Genomic DNA, 21062 nt, shown 5'->3' with positions numbered 1-21062 from the left:
ATTTTTGTGACACACACCTTATGTATGTTTCTGCGAAGTAGTCCACATTTTACAACACCTACCTTACATCGCAGATCCGTTCATGCTACATGCTAATGCCAATAATAAATGAGATAATACGCACAATTCCTGACTTATTGTTGTGGTTGACGTTGCCACGAAAATCAGTATGCCAGAGTCGTTTCCGTCCATAAATTCATAAACTTATCCTCATTATTTATATTCAGGACCAGAATATTGAGACAGCTGTGAATGAATTTCTGCAATCATTTTGAAGTTGAGATCAGATAATGGCAGGGGGGGGGGAAAGTCTGTATTTGTTAAACCTGGAACTCAACTCTGTAAAATTGCAAATGAAGTCGAGCGTAACGTGGCCACACCATATGTGGGGATTTGCAATATTCATGTTTATCGTTGGAGTTAGAAAAAGAAATCAGGTGTTTGAGCCGTGCACGAGGACGTGTGCGGCGGACGAATGGAGGCATGATATGTACACACTGTATGCTTAGTTCATGTTTATCAAATCAATTTGTTTCTCGATCAGGGAATCTGTAGCTAATTCCGTGGTTCTCATTTCTGACCAACCCTGGCTCAGACAGAGCAAAAAAATCCTTTTTTTTATGCCATTGACCCTGTCTGGAGTTTCCCACCGAGACAAAAGAAGAATAAATGGTAATCTCAAGATTGTCTGGGGAAACCACATTAATATTTGGGGGGGGCTTGTTTTCTCCTTTCAAGACCCTCGAACAACCCTCCAAGGTCTAAAAAGGACGGTGGATTTAAAAAGGGACAGACGAACAAAGAAATTGACCAGTGTCGTATTTGAACCTGTAATCTCCAGAATGCTGTACCAGCGATATGTCGACTGAAGCTACTCCACCCAACCCTACACTCGTGGTTTTTTGCCATTTTATCAATAGCTCTGTTCAGTGGGCAGCAGTCAGAAGCCATAAAACCTGAAGCCCCATATAGCCAGGGATCACGCCCCAAATACACAGCCGCAACCGGGGAAGCCGTGAACAGAGATCTTTCAAGAAAATAATGTGTACAGCTTTTCTGTGCCCCCTCACCGATTTCCTCCTCCGTGAATGGAAAGAAAAGCAAATGTAGAAATTGTCAGAACAGATTTCAGACAGGTAAAATTTTTTCAATGATGAACAACCCTGCAAGAGTAAGCATTTAGAAATTATTCATTCAAATTTTATCTCAAGAAAGTAAACCTCCAAGTAATCAGATGAGATGAAAACAAAAAGCCCAACCCCTCCCAAAAATAAAAACCCATATAAGTGCTTAAAAAAGGGCATACCTTCTGAAAAACATAATTTAACCACCTAAATTAAATTAGAAGTGACCACAGTGTTACAAATCAATTCATTTCTTTAACAGGGTTGTTCCCTTGTATTGTGCTCAGCAGGTAGACATTATCTCAATAAACAGTGGAGAAATTGATGTGCATTATTAGGCACCCTGTCTTCTGCTGAACGTCACTTTGAATTACAATCAGTTGTCGTTAAAAGGCTACCGCGAGGCTAACACTGTTTATGTACACGTACTTGGGAGAACCAGATACGATTAGCACACAAGGGCTTCATTATTACGGACAGAGCCCATCATCGTCCCCGGATATTTAATGCGAACGCACAGTCAATCTGCCTCATTCTTTTCCTGCATACACATCCACCGATAGGCCGTATGATAATAGTTGTAGAGACGTATTTTCCAAAGCTCCCCCCCCCACATGCATTTACGTCGGTAGAGACACAAAATGCTCAATACTGTAACGGCTGATTGGCTGGTAGGGTTAATTTGTGAGAGTAGGTCTCTGGAATTGTATCGCTCATGGGTAGAAGTGATTAATTATTAAACATGTCCTTTCTGTTTGATTCTGCGGCCGGGTCTTGCCTGTCGGCACAAAAAAATATTCGGATAACATCATTAGCAGCCATATCTACAAGTACATCCCCTCTTTTATGTCAGGTATGCGGTGCATGTACACCGTCGTTATTTTGATCTTCTCGACACATTTGAATCACCAGGAACTCAGTAGTATAATGAAGCTGCACAAGAATTGGCATTGTGTGACAGCAAAGTGGCCTTATATTTATCAATCAACTCTGAATGCAGTTTTTTTTTTGGGTGGGGGGAGGTAAGAGCAGTTATGTTAATTTTTATCCTACTGACCCTGCATATTATGCGGGAGCGTTTAATTATTCGGGATTCGGTCTGTATTTACAACTGTCAATTTGAATAGAGTAGAAAGTAAGTTATTACCTTACTGTTTCATAAAATTTGCATAATTTATTGCTGTTGATGCAGTGATGACCAATGGCTGTAATGGATAACCTTTGTCAGTAATGCATGTGCCTGGCGACATCATTACAGACAGGATCATCAATATGATATAAAGAGTGAGGACGTGAGCAGTGTATCTGATGCTGGCATCAATGTCACGTCAAGTTCTTAGAATTAGATTTTAAAGTGGAATCATTCAATCTGAACGGAATTCAGTGTCTTGGCTTATAGAGCTTCACAGGTCCCATTTGGAGAATACCGGTATTGATCAGTGAAGGCATGATGCACATAAGAGAGTCTTTTTTTTTTAACTAATGTACATGTACGTAAATGAAACTTAGCAAGCCAGCTACAGAACGCTGCACACAGCCATCACCATTTTTATCGATTAATTAGTTTCAATATTCATGTTTACTCTTGTTCCACCGTCGTTGATCTGTCCAAAGGCCAGACAGATTGTCTCATTCTCCCCCTCCCCCGCCCTAAACCACTTAAGGCCCCCGTGTCTTCCTTGCACCAGCATGGTTTTTTTAAGTCTTCCGTATTCCTCTTGTGCTCAGCACGTACGCTGATTGCTGCTGCCCTGCACGTACATGTACATGTCCACGTACATTTGTGTACATGTGCATGTACTGATGTGCTTTGGCCTGCCCCATTACTGCAGTACGTGCTGTTACCGAAGCGCGCCTAGCCAAATCGGTGAAGTTGCGTATCTGAGCGTGTGTACGGGATGTATGTACATGAACTTGTCGGGGGGGGGGAAGGGAAGTTAAGTTCAATTTCTATCGCTGCCGTGGCTGGTGAAATGAGGCCATCAATCATTGGGCGTAGTTGGCATGTAAGGCTCCCGCGTGACATTTTACACGCTCAGGTTTGTACACAGAGCGGGATGTATGAGGCCTTCGGCTCATCCCAGTCGTCCCAGGCTTGAAATGGTTTAGGGAGGGTGTGGTTGGTGCCTTTTGTTGAAAGAAAACATATGTTTCGTTGATGCGCCCAGCAAGTGGCTCGTTGTGCATATTTGCAGAAACACCAGTCGTACTCATTTTGTGCTGTTTCCTTTGGTGAAAAAAAGGGGTTTTATTGGTTGGTTTTTTTTTTTCACAATCTGTTTTAGAATCCACTGAATTTATTCAGGATATTCAGCTTTGTCACACCAACGACGTCCTCACGTTTATTGCATTCAGTGTCAACTAACACCTTGTGATCGCTTGTGATCTCTAGTGATCTACCTCCAGGGAAAAATGCAAAGGTAGTGCCTGGAATTTTCGCGTGGAAATTAAAATGTAAATGCCTGTCCGTAAGTGCGCCCAGATAGTTCAATACTGAGAGGGATGGTCCAGATAATGTTGGCATTGACATGGTTATTACCCCTGTTAGCTGGGCCAAGAGTGACCACTCTATCAACCTCAGGAATTGACCCTAGCAAAAATTAGTCAAACTCGTCTGGCAGGTGTTGGCTGTTATACATGTATGTGAGGACTTAATTGTTTGGGATTTTTAGAAAGAGGTTAACAGAATTTGGATACAATTAAAGTTTAATTTTTGAAGAACACTGCATTAAATTTGGAGATGATTTGTGGGAAATGAGGGACAGATTTCAGACACATGTAAATGTTGAGAAATTTTGGTGGAATTTAACAATTGGGCTTAATTTCACCCGTCCATTGAAACATGAAAACTATAATTACTTACATTACTTCAAAAGAAAATTCAGATTAATATGAAGTCCTTGTCCACTAATATTTAAATTAAGGTCTTGATTCTGCTGGCATTTATTCCAAAGAAGCACAGCATCATTTTGAGTCTGTTTGAGGCAAGGAAATGATAATTAAAAATGGAAAGTTATGACTTTGTTTTTGGAGACAGAATTTGGAAATTACAATTTCATTATTCTTTAAGAAACGAAGAAGCTCTTAATGTGGAGGACAGGATTTAGGTTGTGTCGGTGATAAAAAAAAGCACGTACTGCACGTGGATATGTTTAAACTTCGGCTTTGAGTTCGATTATGTTCAAGGTGTCTATGAAAATCATCCTCTGTGAAAAAATAAGCATTGTGGAAAAGATTATTAAAACAGACCCCCCAAAAAACTGAAGCGTGGTCCTTGTGCCAGGCTGTAGGCCTCGAATGACGCTGCCCACTTAACCACATCTGCGACAGACATGTGGCATCCCTGTCATGCCAAAACTTTGGGTCGGGGGAAATTGGCCAGGAATGCCAACCACGCGGGGGGGGTGGAATTGGGGGGCCGGGCGCAAAGCTGAGCGGAGGAATGCTGTTGCAACAAGCTCGGGAGCGCTGTTTGTGTTTACGGGATGCGCGTCACAGAGCAGGAACCCCACCACTACTGCATGTACATGTACAGTGTAGGTGATGTCAAGCGTGGACATTATCTCTTTACTGTTTCTGTTTCAGGAATCTCAGAGTTATTTGATCATGGTTACTGACATGCCCCCTGGGAAAGTAATCTACCTCAGGGGAGATAATGACCTCCTCTCCCTCCCCCCTTCAGGGTAACGGTATTTGGACTATATCCGCTGTGCATAGTTTATTTTTTAATAGTTTTAAGGCAGGTACTGTCCCAGTGTGAATATGTGCATAGGAGTTGACATGTGTTCAGCTTCACATTCCTGGATTGTAATTTTCACTGTTATCATGTTTGCCAACAAGCTTAGGGGAGTTTTTTACTTCACTGTACATAGTGTTTTGACAAGATCTTCATTGGTGGTCATTGCAAGGCGAGCTGGGCCAGTCATTTGTGCGTGTACCGGTACATGTACCCATGCGTACAGATATTTGTTACAAAGCACTAAAAAAAGACTGACAAGGAAAGATTCCAAGGTGCCAGCAACTTACAAATGTACACTGTGTATGGTTACATCATCAAAAGCATACATGGAAGCTGTTTGTCCATGGTGGCCGTTGTCAATATCGTAAACAACAAACCCTCAAAGAAACAAGAGGTACATGTGTAAATATTAGGGGACCAGTGGACTGTTGAAGATGAGTATTTGCTCTTTGCAATCAAACAGCACGGTACCAGTTCTTTGGAAACAATTTTAAAAGGGTAGCCTCAAAACTTCAGAAGGAGAGTGATTTTAGGTAGACTGTTTTGACGTTTCATTCAGTGATTTGATGGAAATATTTTTCCTCAACTGGATAATTTGCCTTTTGAACTGGAATGGTTTTTTGAAGAAAAAGTTGCCTTTTGTACGAATGGAAGAGAGAAAATTCACACTCTTGAATTCTCTTTACAAAGCAAGCCAAGTTCAAACCAGCCCTTTGCACCGTTAATTCTTTTGTTGCAAATTTCAACAGTGGACAGAACGAGCTGTTTCAGCTACAGCAAACCAACAATGAAGTTGAAACAGGCGTATTTTTTTTTCACGCTGTTTTAAAGTTTAGGCAGAGTGAAGGATTATTATCAGACATGCAGAGCTCATGCCAATGTCCTTGTCCCATTGTAAACCAAACACCAAATACAACCACACTGTTACCACTGATATCTGCTGGCCAAACAAACAGTTGATGCTGGTAGTTTCCGGCTGGTGAAAATAAATTCTCAACAAGTTGTCTTCACTTCACTTCACTTTGTTTGGGGTCGCAGAAGATTAGCACGAGACTGAGCAAATTTATTTAGGAAAGAGTGGTGTTTTAGGGCATGATTGCTGTTAAAACCAGGAGCATTTCAAGTCCTGCTAGGTACCAGGATGTTTGTTTTTAGTTTTCAAATAATTTTTCAAATACATTTGGCAGTTTAACAAAGGTTTTCAAGACTGCAGTAGCAGTTGATGATGAGATCATTAGTTTTGGGTGTTCTCACTTCCATCGAAGAGTACGGCAGGCTTACAACTTTCCTGGGATCAACTGATTTTCTCATATTCACTTCATGTCATTAAAAAAATACTCTACAAAGTCTTGTAAAGATTAGAATTTCATTGTTTTATTGTCCATTGTCCAAGTTATATGTCTGTGTACTGGACAGGCCCAAGTGGAACACTTCTACTCAGTTGTCCCTTTTAAAATTAAAAAGTGTACTCAAAGGATTTTTGCTAGCCGATGAACACCTGGAATCATTCACCAGGGTTTTTTATTTGTTAGCGATTCTACTGAGAACGCGATCTGTCAACATCACTGTCAGTGGACAGTCTTTAAGTTGTGCTTGGTCAGCACTGTGACGATTTGCAAAAATATTGACTCTTGTTGTGGAGCCTCTCACACGTCCGTGCTCAACTCGGCTTCTTGTTCCACCATTTGAACTGCTTTTGCTTTTCACCACTCAAAACCTTCACCAATCACATTCACAATTCACTCTGCCTTGACTGTATGGTACATTTCCAAGCATTTCCTTCTCAGTCGGCACTAGACCGTTTAGCAGCTTAAATCTGTCTGTAATGGGATCTGGATCCTTTCAATTGACTCAAGGTATCAGTTTATCAAGCAGCCTTCCCGGCAAGATCAATCCCTCCCGGATTGTCCTGGAAATTCCAATAATTTCCCTACCCTCTTTTTATTTGCCTGGGGAGAAAAAATGGCAGCCATAATTCTGTCAATGGTGCACCTCGAAGTTTGCTTACCTATGGTGGGGGACCGTCAAGGAGTGCTGGACTTGTGTTTGGGTTTGGTCATACGTCACCCAACCTAACAAAATGAGTCTGAAGTTATCAGAGCCACTTCTGAATTCAAGGCCTTGAAAAGAATCTTGCACCGTGCAAATCCGGTGAACCCCCAACCTTTTTTTGCCCACCTCTCAGGATGACCGACTGCGTGATACATTCCAACAAAGAGAACTGTTGGCTCCTTGTGATCCCACTCAAGAGAAAAAATATAATTGGCAAAAATATGGCCTTAAGACTCATTTTGTAGGATCACGTCGCATATTCCAACTCCAAGACAACTTCCAGATATGCATTGTACACCGTCCATGAACCTCAGGAGAACTGTTCATTGTTCTCCTTGGGTTGAGTTCCTGGAACTGGATGGCACAGATCACTTTGCCCAGCAAATGAGCTCATGTGCCCGGGGTCTCGGCTGACTTCTGTTCAGCCCATAAATTTGTCTTGGTTACTTCTGCTTAGCTCCACAAACTGAGACTCTGTACTTTTTGCAAGGCTTGAGTTACCCTGATTTTTACCATTATGGCTGTTTCCCTCTTTGGATTCTCCCAGATCTGAGTCCGTAGTACTGGTATTTTTCAACCGTTCCAGACCCTTGTTTGAACTGTGAGATTGTCGGCAATCTTGGAAGCTTCTCCCAAATTGTCAGAGCGGAGATGAAAAGTTTTTTTCCTGTTCAGGGCGGGGGTTGATTTAGAGAAGTTGAAGTTACATTCCTGACAAATGTCAGGGGTGAGCGTGTGTGGAGAGTCACGTTCCAGTGTTGGACTTTTTTTGTGTGTGGAATTGTGAGTGAAAACCTTTCATCGCTTTTTTCCCCCCCAGTGCCTGTACTGTTGTCAGCTATTTTTACATCTGAATGGGGTGTGTACGTGTGGTTCATCTTGACATGTATGTCGGTATTAAACCAGAATGCCACTGCTTGTTAAATCTGCAATGGATGTTCAGCTGCCCACCCTATTCAAGAATCATGAAATGAGAATATTCCTTGCTTGGGACTTTCCTGTGGGATTAAAGACTTTTATCATGAGAAAATGTTGGACCGACTTGTGAGGACTATGTTGTGTCCTCACAGTGTTTTTGTCCCTGCCATACCTGTGCTGGTAAACCCGTACATGCATTGCAGAGACAAAGCATTGTAAGGACACATCAAAGTCCTCACCGATATTTTGATGATAACACATGTATCACACAGAAATTACACCTGCCCAATGCATGTATACCAGAACATGTACTGCAGACACTAAGCATTGTGAAGACACACCAAAGTCCTCAATTCTGGAGAGCATTTTTGTATCTCACAGAAGTTACATGTTCACATACATGTTGTCCCAATGCATGTAATGGTATACATGCATTGGGTACATGTATGTCTGACTTCTGTATGATGATTTGCTTTCATCAAAATGTCTGTGGGAACATTGGTGTGTCCTCACAATGCTTTGTCTCTGCAACACATGTACTGGTACATGTATACATGCATTGGGCAGGTGTAACTTCTGTGTGATACATGTGGTATCATCAACATGTCTGTGAGGACTTTGATGTGTCCTCACAATGCTTTGTCTCTGCAGTATACGTGCACTGGGTATTTCTGACTTCTGTGTGATATTGTGGTATCATCAAAATGTCTGTGAGGACTTTGATGTGTCCTCACAATGCTTTGTCTCTGCAGTATACGTGCACTGGGTATTTCTGACTTCTGTGTGATATTGTAAAATGTCTGTGACTCCTCTTGTGCTTGAATCATTGCGGAAACAGAGAAGTCGATGTCATCCTTCTGGATCACATTCAACCACGGAGATCTATAGAAGAAACTCAACTGAAATTTGAAGCTTGATGTGTCTTTTACTTCTTTTTTACATTTATGCTTATTCATTTGGGTGTGATTCACTCCATCCTAGTATCTAACAACCAGACCTGTTTGTCCAAAATACTGAAGTGGGGAGGCTAGTTTTGTTTCCTTCAATTTGTCAGTTCATTGGTTTTCCAATTTTTTAAAAAGCAATTTTTCGCTGGCCCAATTTCTGTGTAATCCATCTCGTACGAAAAAGGGAGCTTGGAATTTGGTGAGAAACGATATTGCACAGCTGACAGCATTACTAAGAAATTACTACTGAAACGTGGACTCTGCAAGTAGATTTGAGCAGATAGGGAAGTCGCGAGTAGTATGTCTGCAGATGAATCACCTTGCATTTGGGATGATAGGCTGTGTTTGCCTCGCAAAAATGATGGATTTCACCCTGACAGATCATGCACTTTACACAACCCCAGAGTTACTACCAGTAGCAGATTATCCCTGAGCCTATTTTGAGAACACCATCACAATGCACGTTTGCGTAAGTTGTACTGGAATTAGAAAGGTTTTGAACAGTTTTCCAATCAATGCTTACCGATTCCAGGAATCAGGAGCTTTCTCCATCACCGTGGCTAGAGCGCGAATGTTTTACGGAGGTTGTTTCACGCAGTCATGCTTGACCAATCGCGACTTTTGATGACCCCACAATTCAGTGATCTGACCTCTTCTTGGCAGCATTACCGAATATCGACACAGCTTAACACTTTTTTTTTCCCACTGAGAAAACTCCACCTGATGAATTGTTGACCAAAATGTGACTTTCCTTTTTATTAATGCAATATTGGCTAATACCTGAAACACATCAATCATGATCACTTTGTGCTCACTGACATTTGAGTGGGCCAATGCGATAGTTTGCAGTGCTTACTGCTGACATTCAGGCCTTGATCCGAGCGTAGAAAGGGGGTGTCTTCAGCTGGAATTTAGCATTTAGATGAACCGCTGGACGTTTTCCATCCAAGGAGTGCCGTGAATTGTTCACTACCCACTTAATCTCTTCCAAGGATTAGTGGTCGCATTATCCCTGTGCAGGGGGGGGCAAGTTTGGGACGGAGGAATTAATCAAGTTTCCTAGTTTGAAGTGGAATTTGTGACCTGCAATATTTAAGATAACTGTACTGTGGATGCAGACATGTAAAGGAGATAACGGGAAATTGGAGATGAAAAGAAGTTTGTACTAACTCTGTCAACTGCGGGCAAAATGTTTGAATTCCCGTAACTGCTGAACTGAAATGGAAGACATTTTCAGCTTTGAAAGAAAAGACGGTTGAACTAGAAAATCTTTGTTGTATTCAGACTTGTTATCTATGAAAAGACAGTGGCTAAGGGCCCAATCTGGCCAGTGGCTCGATCTGGCTCATGGCTAGTCTGCATGGCCAGCAAAGCCACTGCGGCTACCATATCGCATCCACTGTGCTGACCATCACATCCACCTGCAGCTACCTGGACATGTTTGTTACCAGCGTGCAGTGAATAGTCACCCTGGTTCCCAATAGCTACTATGTACATGTATATGGTGGCCGCTGTGGCCAGCCATGCTAGCAGCAGAGGTCACCTTGGCCTCCATGATTTGTCCCCACACTGGTACCAAGCAGCAGTGAACTATGCCCACCATGGTCAGCATGAACACTGTGGCCACCCAAGATGTATTGGTACTCACAGTGGCCAGTAATCACGGCCACCACCGCAGCCTGTATCAATCACTACAGCATGGTGGCCACCATTGCCATATGGCCTCCAAAATCACCATGGCCACCCTCCACTGTGGCCCCTGCAGCTCCCTTAATCACTGCAGCCACTAGGGCCAACATCACCAACAAGGCCACCGTGCAAGCCTTTTAGTAGCTGCTCCCCCTCTCCTTTTCCAGGAATCTCAGGCATTTGACGGGCAGTTTCAGTGCAGCATTGATTAATGGCAAGTCTCCTCATTGGTAACAACCACCTGGCTCTGCCATGTTCCTCAAGTGATTAATTTGCCCCCCTCAGTGTCAACTGACAAATTACCACCACCTTCTTTACTTTGCACAAACACCAATCAGATTGTCTCATATGATGTAGGGTAGGTTGTGCATTTCAGAAATTGCGGTTGTAAATGTTGTCGTAGCGCAATATGAAAACTGCCTACCGTATCTGAGAAAAGCATTCAGTGATAAAGTTGTTAAAAGTAGATACAAGAGTATATCCAAGTACAGAGAGTGTACATGTACTTGAATGTCATTGTAACTGGACTATGAGCATTACATGGGTGTGAAATTTAGTGTCATCATCTCTAGGTGTAGCAGTTAAAAAAATTTTATGGGAAGTATAATTATAAATTTGCTGAAATTCATTTTGAGAAACATGCAGGATTGTAAGGTGTGTTATACTGTTGATGCACAGCGCCCTCTATTGCTAACACTGCAACACATTAAAAAGGAACTTGAGTCCAGCACTGCACCTCCCATTTAATACGGGCGATTCACAGAAGTGCGCCTTCAAGAGTTTGCAACGCGTTGACCAATCATAGCGCGCGAAATCTGTCGACCCAATGCACGATTGGAAAGGGTCTACAGCTTTCGCGCACTGTGATTGGTCAATGCGTTGCAAACTCTTGGAGGCGCACTATTGTGAATCGCCCATATTGATGGTCAATTTTTCTCTGTAGAAATCCCTATTTCAACCTGCGGTATATTTGTCTGTGTGATTACTTCAAATGTTGACGAGCAATTCATGGAATGCATGCTCGACTTGTTTAATTGCAGATAGTACATGTAGCTTGGAGACCGCAGCGCCATCCGGAACGGGTGTGGTCACTCGTAAAATAGTTTCAAGGAAAGTTTGCTTAATATTGAAAAAGATAATTCAATGACTTTAGAGCTTCTACTCGGAATTCTTAGTGACGTGGAGAAATTTTAAAGTTACTTACCATTTTTTGTTGCACTCAGTGATCCTGTGAGGGAAACAAGATGATGACAACAGAGTCGTCGATGGACAGACACATTCAGCAGACTACTGAGCGTTTGATTTGCATAAAGCAGGTGAGAATGAGAATACATTTGCATGTCAGTTACCGCAGCAACCGCAGCCACGGGAATAGTGGCTTTTTTTTCTGGACACATGGTGGAGATTACTAGAAGTGTTCAACAACCTTCAAGAGCTATCTGTTTGCAAATCACGGGACCTTTGTCTTGCTGCGTGTGTTCTGAGAGCAGTCATGGGGTATTGAAGATTTTGTTTCTTCAAGGGGCTGACACTCGCATATTTTGTTGTTGTTTTTTTAACTTGCCCAAATGACTGAGGATTGTATGTGTTGTTGAATACTACCAGTAAGATTAATTTTGTGGAAAGAGGACAGTGTCTGGATTTTTTTTATTGAGCTTATATTTGGAATGTCGTGATGAAGACAAGTGTGTGTGCATTACAAAAATGCTTGGTGAAAAAACACATAGCCACTGTGCTATAGTGTTAAAGAAAATGAGACAGTCGCTTTTTTCAACCAGTGGATTGTTTAAAGTGATCGAAATGATATTTATTTCGGTTCAAGGACAGCTCCTTGAAAAAGTTGCTTTAGAATGATAGATCATTTTTAAGTGAAAGACATCACCAGCTGTGCACAGTATAAAAAAGACCAGAGGTAGATATCGAAGATTTACCGTTATACTTTGGTCCAAATCTTTTTTTTTTTCATCATTTCATCATGTGCTTTGCTGCTTCAAAATGAGTGGTTTCACTCTTACTGTTTCTAACCAACAAGCACCGAAATGATTTTGTCTGCGCTTTAAAAGAAAATCCCTTTTTTGCACAAGGGCAGTCGAGTGAGCGCGGTGTGGCAAGTTTTATTTGACACTCATTCCTGCACTTTTTAAGGTACCGGCACATGTTGGTGATGTACTCTGAGTAGCATGCACAAGCATCTACATCTGGATCGGTTTACTAACCACCCTTGACTTGATCCTCTTGGATCTGTCAGCTCATCTGTCCACACAAATGTTCTTTTCTGTGTTTAATCACATTTCTGCTTGACACCACCTGTGTGCCGTGCCCAACATTTATCAGCCACTTGACTGTAAAATTGAGAGAAAGAATGGAAAAATGAACATTGCCACTTGTGGATTTTCTCGGCGTCCTGTCTTTACAAAAACATCTCTTTGGCCCTTGGGCCGAATGATTTCAAGTTACCAGGAAGCAGCACCTGTGATTATGACAACTGAGCCCGTTTTTTTAATTCCCCTTGGCCTTCTGGGTAGTAGAAGTATTTGCCAAGGAACTGGCTGTGCATGGGGTACATGCAAGCAGCGGTACTATAGCCGCCAAGATGTTACAGAACATCTCTGAGAATGGCCTTCTGGGCAGTTTTTCAGGATTCGGAATCTCAGAACAAATTTTTCAAGCGCCGGTGTTCTGGTGACGGAAGGACGGAGACCGGCGCTCAAATGAAATGGATGAAGACCAAGAGCTATTGGCGCGGCTGCCCACACGGACCAGCCCCTATTGTGTAATCAATAAATGAGATTGCCTGATAATGCTAAAGTTGAGCAGCCGCCAATGATCCACCCCATCCCTCATGATTTGCTGTACTGCAGCACGGCGCAGAGACCCGTGTATTTACCCTGTCCGTGTTGCCAAATCGTCTCGGGAAGGGGTACATCAATACTGGGTGTTTGCAAACACCTGTACACAGATCTCCGCGAGCTCGGCAGCCGCTCCGCACGGACAACAGCTTTTATGAACTTGGAGTTCTATCCAGGGAGATGCATTGTAAACTCCCAAGGCTTTTATTTCTGTGGAAATCTTATTGATCACGGTAGAATTGATTTTTTTTTTTCCCCTTCGAGAATGGGACAAAAGACAAGAAATTGCCTCAGCCGCAAGTGGGCATGTTGGCATTCGTGACTTTGAAATGGTCAGAAAAGGAAGCATTGCCCTTTTAATTAAAAAATTGTGCACGGCCTTGTGTTCAGTACCACTGGAAAAGCCTGATTCTTTTTTTTTTTTTTTTTTTTTGGCAACGGATGAACCCAGATTTGTCCCCTGGAGATTTTACTAATGACTACATGTACTGTACTTATTGACATAATAGTTACTTATTATTTTAACTGGAAACATTAAGAACGCAATGCAAACATCACTTTGTACCGAGCGGTTTCTTGGACTCTTGTTGATAATGAAATGAAGCCATATTTGCATTCATAAGTAATTGTTAAACCACAGAAAAAATCAGAATTTTCAAGTGTTTAAGATGAACGTTATGTACGTCTCACAGTGCCACAAATGAAGCTGCAGATTTCAGGTTAGTTTATATTGAATGTTTTCATCACATCAATGGAGTAGCAGAAATATCGCTTGGTTGCACAGTGCCTTTAAACCAAACAAGGTATCAAGTATTAACAAATTCTCTATTAATAAATCAACTCGTTAGTAAATCCATACTTTCTGAATGCTTAACCAGTCACGTACATGCAGTTAACCTGAACAGCTACACATTCCATTCAAACCATTGCAATCGAAGAAGACACTGCAAATGCCAAATCGGAGACCTTTTCTAAAACAAGGCCGGGCACATTACGCTTTTTCCATCCGCTTATTAGTACCTAAGCAATTACACGTCGCATTATTTGCAGAGATGCTGGGCGTTGGAAACGAGCGATTTGGGAAAGGCCAAGTGGTGCGGCTAAATAATAGAGCTGCATCGTTGAAGCACGTCATCAATTTAATATGATCCCCAGCTCGCTCATTCGTTCTGTGTCTCCTCCCCCGTCCCCCCCCCCCACAATGAGCTATTTGCCTCGATGCCGTACCCAAGGTAACATTTTTTTGTCGAACTGTATAAATTAGCATTTTGGGCCCACAGGCTCCCGTGTCATCTGCTGATGTTCTGGTTGGCTCTTCTCGGAATGAACGCACGAAATTGTTCCAAATCACGTAAACAACCAACTCCTATCCACACAAACACCCAATCGACGTATACACCCCATCTCATGGCTGTACGGTCCTTACTCATGTCTGTAGCAATTTTTTTTTTTAAGTTAAATGGGAAAAGCGGCTGTTAACTCGCATATTCATAGCAGTGAGGCATGTCCGTTAAGGTGACAAAGGAATGGGCTAACAGGTTTCTCTTTTGGAACTGCTCAGCCTTTTAGGAGGGAAGATGAAACGTTAGTTTTCGTAGTTTAATTACTCAGGGTGGGAGAAAAAATTATTTGATGACATTTGTGTATTCCGCTGCAACGGATGAATATGAATTAACTTATATTGATCCGTGGGTTTTTTTTTTCAAGAGAGTAGACAGGGTTTTTTTATTCATCACATTTTTTTTGAAATGCAAAATTTTACAGATGAAAGTTTCTTTGTGAACAAGTGGATTTTGAACTGTCTCCATCAGAAATGTTTATGTGAAATATTTATAACCTCTCTCACTTCAGCATTGGATGATTCCAGAAATTAATTACAGGTCCAAAAGTGTGACATTTTTGTGTCCCTGTTACATCTGACCTTTGTTATTTGACTTGGAAATATCACCGGGATTGATTTCAGACTATTATTACTAGTTTGGCAGGTGATTTGCATTAATTCATCACTCTTGGAAATTAGAAAATTGTTCTGAACTTACAAAATCGTATGTCATGTGTGACAGGGACCTGAAAACTGGACCCCTAATTTCTGGAATTACCGTATTATCCCAGCTAAAGTTGAACTAAATATTTGGACTTTTTTACCATAATAATTCTGTTTGTGACCTTAATCTTTTGCTAAACCTTTTCCACCTTCCCTACCAAAACCTGGATTTAGAAAAAAAAAAGAAAGAAAGACAAAAATTGATTGAGGCGTCAGAGACAGCTTTAGAAATATTTTCACTACAAATTGTTGACAAGTGTGTGAGTGTGTGTGTTTGAGACCCCACGACCGTTTTTCACCCTGAGGGAACATCTTATGAATTATTTGATTAGCCGTGAAAGCTTAATGGCCAACTCAGGCAGAATCTCTGAGCGCAGCAAACAGACACGGACAGATCGAGCCCACAAACTCACAAATCGGAAGGTCAGAACGTCAAAGTGTCGTGCAAAAAAGGGGGGGGGTCTGTGAATACTTGAGGCCAAAGATGACCAGGCATTTCAGAGCTCACGTTGGCAGCTTGACCGACCGCAGAATTTTACGGTTGTGGAACCGTTGCCAGTAACAGTGGTATTGCAAATACTCAACATCAACTGTCAGCCTATCCAGATAAATCTTTAGTGTTTATACATGTACATTATACACAATTACATCTGTCAGTACACACACATGTATGTTATCATTTGTACGCAGCTAACCTGTGAAAATGTGCTTACTGAGCAGACACAAAATATTTGGGGTAATCAAGCACATGAGAGGATCCCTGATTTTTTTTTATTCTTCTTTTGAAAAGGCTCCCCAAAACGAAACGAAAATAACAAAACATGATAAGAATATTATCATATGCCTGGTGTAACAGTGAATGTTTACAGTGATGATGTAACTTGCATGTGTGTTTGGGTACCATGGGCAGGATTACCAGCCATTATTTGGTGCTTCTTGAGAAGTGATAGATTACCAATAGCATACCCAATCATGGAGAGGGCCAGAGGGGAAATATAGTGGATTGTTTCATTTCTAGTGGGGTGAAAATGTTGGGGTTGAGTGTTGAGGAGGGGGCAGTGCTCTAACAACCAAACTGGTAATGGGTCGTTCTACTATAGATAAGGGGTCCAATTTTGGTGTCCCTGTCACATCTGACATATGATTTGGTAAGTTCAGAACACATTTTCTAATTTCTAAGAGTGATGAATTAAGGCAAATTACCTGCCAAACAAATAGTAATAGTTTGAAATCAATCTCAGTGATATTTCCATGTCAAATTACACAGTTCAGGTGTTACAGGGACACAAATATGTCACACTTTTGGACCCCTAATTTACAGAATGGCCCCAATATCCAACCTGCATTTTTTGGGTACTAGCCTGTACATGAATGTGAGTAAAAGAGTCTTTCTTATCAATTTGTGCAAAGTTTGCATTTGGAGAAAAAAAATCATCTTTCCACAAAGAACTGTAATAAGCTGTGTGATTTTCCGTGTATTTGGTATTTGATTATGGTTGTGTTGAATACAAGAAGGATAAATGACTTCCAAAGGTCCACATGGCCTTCTGTAAAGGACATCCTCGTATATATGGGTGATTACATAAATTAGAGGTGCAACTTGGGGACAGTTTGGTGCTCTGTTATGGGTGAAACCATTCAGCTTTTCTGGATGGAACTAATATTAGTACTGTTCACAATCAGTAGATCAAACAGGATGACATTGTTTATGACCTGTACAATATACAGTTCAATCTGGACAATGTTTGATGATGTGGTTACAATTTTACATGAAGAAAAGTTGACAGGCTTCACGTGTAACAGGACACCCAAATGTCCCCAAGTTGGACCCCTAATTTATAGAATCAGCCATATATGCTGACAAGGGTGACGTTATTTCTGATGAAACAGACATAATCAATTGTACAGGTGTCCGTAGCGGTGACCAGTCTATGGAGTGGTCCTGAATCGGGCAGAGATTTGGGGCTGTTTGACTCGAAATGCTCATTGCATCATGTTGCCTTTCTGTTGAAAATCATGTTTGTTTGATGTTTTACCATAGTGAAGGAAACCTGTGTTTGTTAGGTTTCTTTTTTTTTCTTGTGAAATTTTCAGAGATTTTCCCTTGTTGGGGTTTTCCCCAAAAACTAAATAAACTTAGTCCAAATGTTAATAGGTCAGAAGTCGTTCAACTTGGAGCCAAAGAGATTTCGGAACTTGCCAGACAGTGATACTAACATTGGCGTTAATGGGCTGCTAGAATGCAGTTGAAAAATGTAAATCTCTCAGAGTCATTCTGGATGAAAATCTCTCTTGGAGTGAACAATGCAGAGAAAAGGGCTTTCTTAGGAATCAATATCAAGAAAGTTTAAAATATAATCCCTAGAGGGCCTGTAATCTTTTTGTACAGATTCATTGTTCTCTCAAATTTTGACTACTGGACATACATGTAGCGTGGGCAAACTATTGGATTACGCCGCAAGAAACGCTACCAAAGCTCCAAGATAAAAGCGCCAGTCGTCATCAGGAACATGAATTAGAGTGTCCTAAGTTGTGTTGACCTGGAAGAGCTCAGTTTGGTTCCTCTCATATGCTAAAAGACATTCAGCACAATGCAGCCGTGATGTACAAAAATGTCAATAATGGGGTGCCACAATTTGTGACTGAGAAATTTGACGTCATCCATTCAAGCTGTACCTTGAGTAGAATTAATCGGTTTAATTCAATCCCAAAACCAAGAAATCTGAGTCTCTAAAAGGAAATTATAATTACAAAGATTTAGCTACGGGTACATGTTCATGGTTCAACTCCTTACAATCAGAATGCGCCCAGTCTGCCATGTTTTATTCAAAATGAAACTGTCTTGAACCCTGCAGTGTTAATAACATTTTTCCTCCTGTACTTGCCTCTTTGATCTGCTTTTAATGCCAAGTTGTCATTTGTTCTGTCCAAGTTTAGTCACTTGAGTTTCACAAGTAAATCTTTAACATTTATTTTCTTTGTTTGAATTCATTTCAAATTTTATTTGTATGATCTCTGTGTACGGTCTAAATCTTGTTTTGACTGCCTCTGTTTATCTTGTCCTTTTATCTTATCAAAATACACCAGATTTTGTCTGTTCTGTTTAATGAATAACTTCAAATATATTCTCGTTTTATTTGCTTCCAAGTAGTTCGTGTGATATCCAAATGACAGCAATTTTTATGTGCATTTTACTAACTTTGTTCAGCTCCAAGTGTACTCGTAAATTTTCACGGCTCGTTCTGTTGATTGTTTAGCTATTATTTGTTATATGGGCATGCTGTTTTATTCCCTTCTTTCTTAAGTTTTTTCTTATCCCTTTGGGCACATTAATGTGTCCGTTTGTTTTTGTGTGGTTTAACGTTCTGATTCTATATTTTTTTCCAAGTTTACAGCTTGTTGTTCAACAGGGCTCGTTGAAAAACAGCCTTGGTTGAATTGGTTACCATGTATGAACATGTTTGAATAAATGAAAAATACAAATTCTTTCAGGAACAATGTAGGCTCATATACCCCAAGATCTCGGTCATTTTTGTGTCACACCGACGTTGACCATACTTTTGGTTCCTCGTTTTCTTTTTACTTACAGCAACTTTCCCACCCAAGTACCTTCACGACCGCAGCCCGGGAGCTCCTAGAGTGGTGCGCTGATCCGAGAGCTTTCCAACGATCCTTTGAACCCGGCCTGATCGGTTGCCTAACGGTGAGTCACTGGAAGGAGTCAGTACTTGATTTGAGGTTACTCGTAGAGTGAGTGATTGTTTGAAACACAATCAAGTCTAGCAAAACTCATGACTTTCTGGCTCCACACACTGCCTCGGAAATGGTGCACGTCTGAAGACGTCACGCCTCAAAGAGCTGGGGGAGGGAATAGAATTCCTTCTCACACCCCCACCCCCCCCCCGCACATTTTCTCAGATACTGTCAAGTTGCACTTCATTTCACAATGCTGAGCTTTCGGGAGTTTTTCTGCTGATGTCTTGCTTTATCTTTTCAACCTGAGGGTGTGAGATGTAAGTGGCCATAATAAAAACCCTTCATTGGATGGAATTCGAACTTCACAGATGTACTGAAAAGGAAGGTTTTTACTTTGCTTGCAAAATTTTAAAAAATCAACAACAAATTGTTCAACATACACCTGAAATCTTGGAATTTGGAAACCTTGACCCCCCCGTTCTGAAAAGATCTCCCAAAACCTGGGCGTTCTCGATTGACTGACTATAACATTGTAACTGAAGATTTGCTGTAGGGCTTACAACATATTGTTACAGTGTGGCCATTATAGGCCGTAGTTTCTTCAGTTCACACAGTGATTCACCATAGTTTGACTAATAATACTCATTGGCCCACACATTAGTCAATAGATTTTTCAAAACAGCAATTTCCCTAAGTGTTGATCACAATAATTTTACATTTGATAGTGCACATTCCAAACACACAATGAATTGTTCGTTTATTGGTACGTCTTCCTGTGGTCTTTAATGCTCTCCTTATTTGGATAAAACCACAATGGTCGTAAAGAGATCCCATAAACATTCACCTGTTGGTACCTTCCACCCCCATTTAAAAAGAAAAGCAAGCAGGAAAACCTGGAATAGATTTACCTATCCCTCTATTGTGTGTACTTGAAATCCTCGGATGTTTGTGCAGCTAAACCATAGAAACCTTTTTCTGACTGCAGCGCGGCCGGGCAGAGCAGGATATTGGTTTAGGATGTGTAATATATAGAAAATGCAGCGTGACACGAAGTTGTTTCCCTTTCTGGTAGGGAGGCCTCGTGCACAGTCCTCACGCGTGCGCGCGTGGGTCGCTGACAGGAAGTTTGGTATCGGGCAGTTGAGTGCTGTCAGGTACCCCCTCTGTTTCTGTGGACATTGCGTCAGGGTTTCTGTTTTTCCAAAAACAGTTGCTGGAACATTTGGGGGACAGAATCAAGCTTTCTGATGACTAGCGAGGATTCTGAGTAATGAATGTTTTACCTGTTCCGGTCGGTTCTGTGGTTTCATTTTTTGACCTTGTTAAAAATAGAACGTTCACTCTGATAACAGCCAACTATGGAACATTCCATGCATGCAGAAAAATCCCCCAAAATTTAACACCTGCTGTGGGAAGTGGAAGTTTTCAAAGATTTGGAAATATTCATTGAGATTGTCCTTCACACTTTTACTTTACATTTTGAGACTTGAGTTTCCAGTTTGAATGAAGTATTAAATGAAAGAATGAGCCGTGGGTTTACTATAATTGCACCTTTGAGGGAAGGGAGAATATCGTCACTTTAACAATGCAGTTGTAACAATTCCTGAGCTCGTGTCCGTTTTTTTTGGTTGAAAGGTCAAAGTTATTCTAGGGCATCCTGTATGTGTGCACTGCCATTGTCAGAGAATTTTCGATCTTTTGGTCTGTGTAACTCAGCCGCTGGGGTGAAGAAATGACGAGCATAAATTGATTTAATCAATTGAAGTGGTATAGAGAATTACCGGACGATAGCACACTTAATTGGCAAATTGATTGACTCATTGATTGGGCCTTGTTTGATTGGCCGAGTGATGGGTGCGAGGATTTGATTAATCTGCCGATCAGGATCATGACGGCAGTGTCAGAAATGTTTCTGACATGTTTGCTTTTCCCATAAAACCGCCCAGCTGCCACAGCAACGGCTGTTTTTATTTTTGGATGCCGGGTCAAAGGTTTTTGATTAAA

The 21062-nt window shown here is 41.3% G+C and overlaps 1 protein-coding gene across 5 annotated transcripts in view; it reads left to right on the top strand.

Annotated features, from left to right (window-relative positions):
• The window catches only part of LOC110977558 (zinc finger MIZ domain-containing protein 1-like), a 167473-nt gene that overhangs the window by 72414 nt on the left and 73997 nt on the right, over nucleotides 1-21062 (top strand). For all 5 annotated transcript variants that reach the window (XM_022231790.2, XM_022231791.2, XM_087149161.1 and 2 more), the window contains 2 exons: nucleotides 11693-11785; nucleotides 18952-19065. In XM_022231790.2, coding sequence (XP_022087482.1) covers nucleotides 11714-11785; nucleotides 18952-19065 — 186 coding nt within the window. In that variant the 5' untranslated portion in view covers nucleotides 11693-11713. The remainder of the gene's footprint in view (nucleotides 1-11692; nucleotides 11786-18951; nucleotides 19066-21062) is intronic.

This window comes from Acanthaster planci, linkage group LG19, assembly GCF_054643075.1.
Source record: "Acanthaster planci isolate LZ-2023a linkage group LG19, COTS_SCS, whole genome shotgun sequence".
NCBI lineage: Eukaryota > Metazoa > Echinodermata > Asteroidea > Valvatida > Acanthasteridae > Acanthaster > Acanthaster planci.
This window is presented reverse-complemented; position numbering and strand designations above follow the sequence as displayed.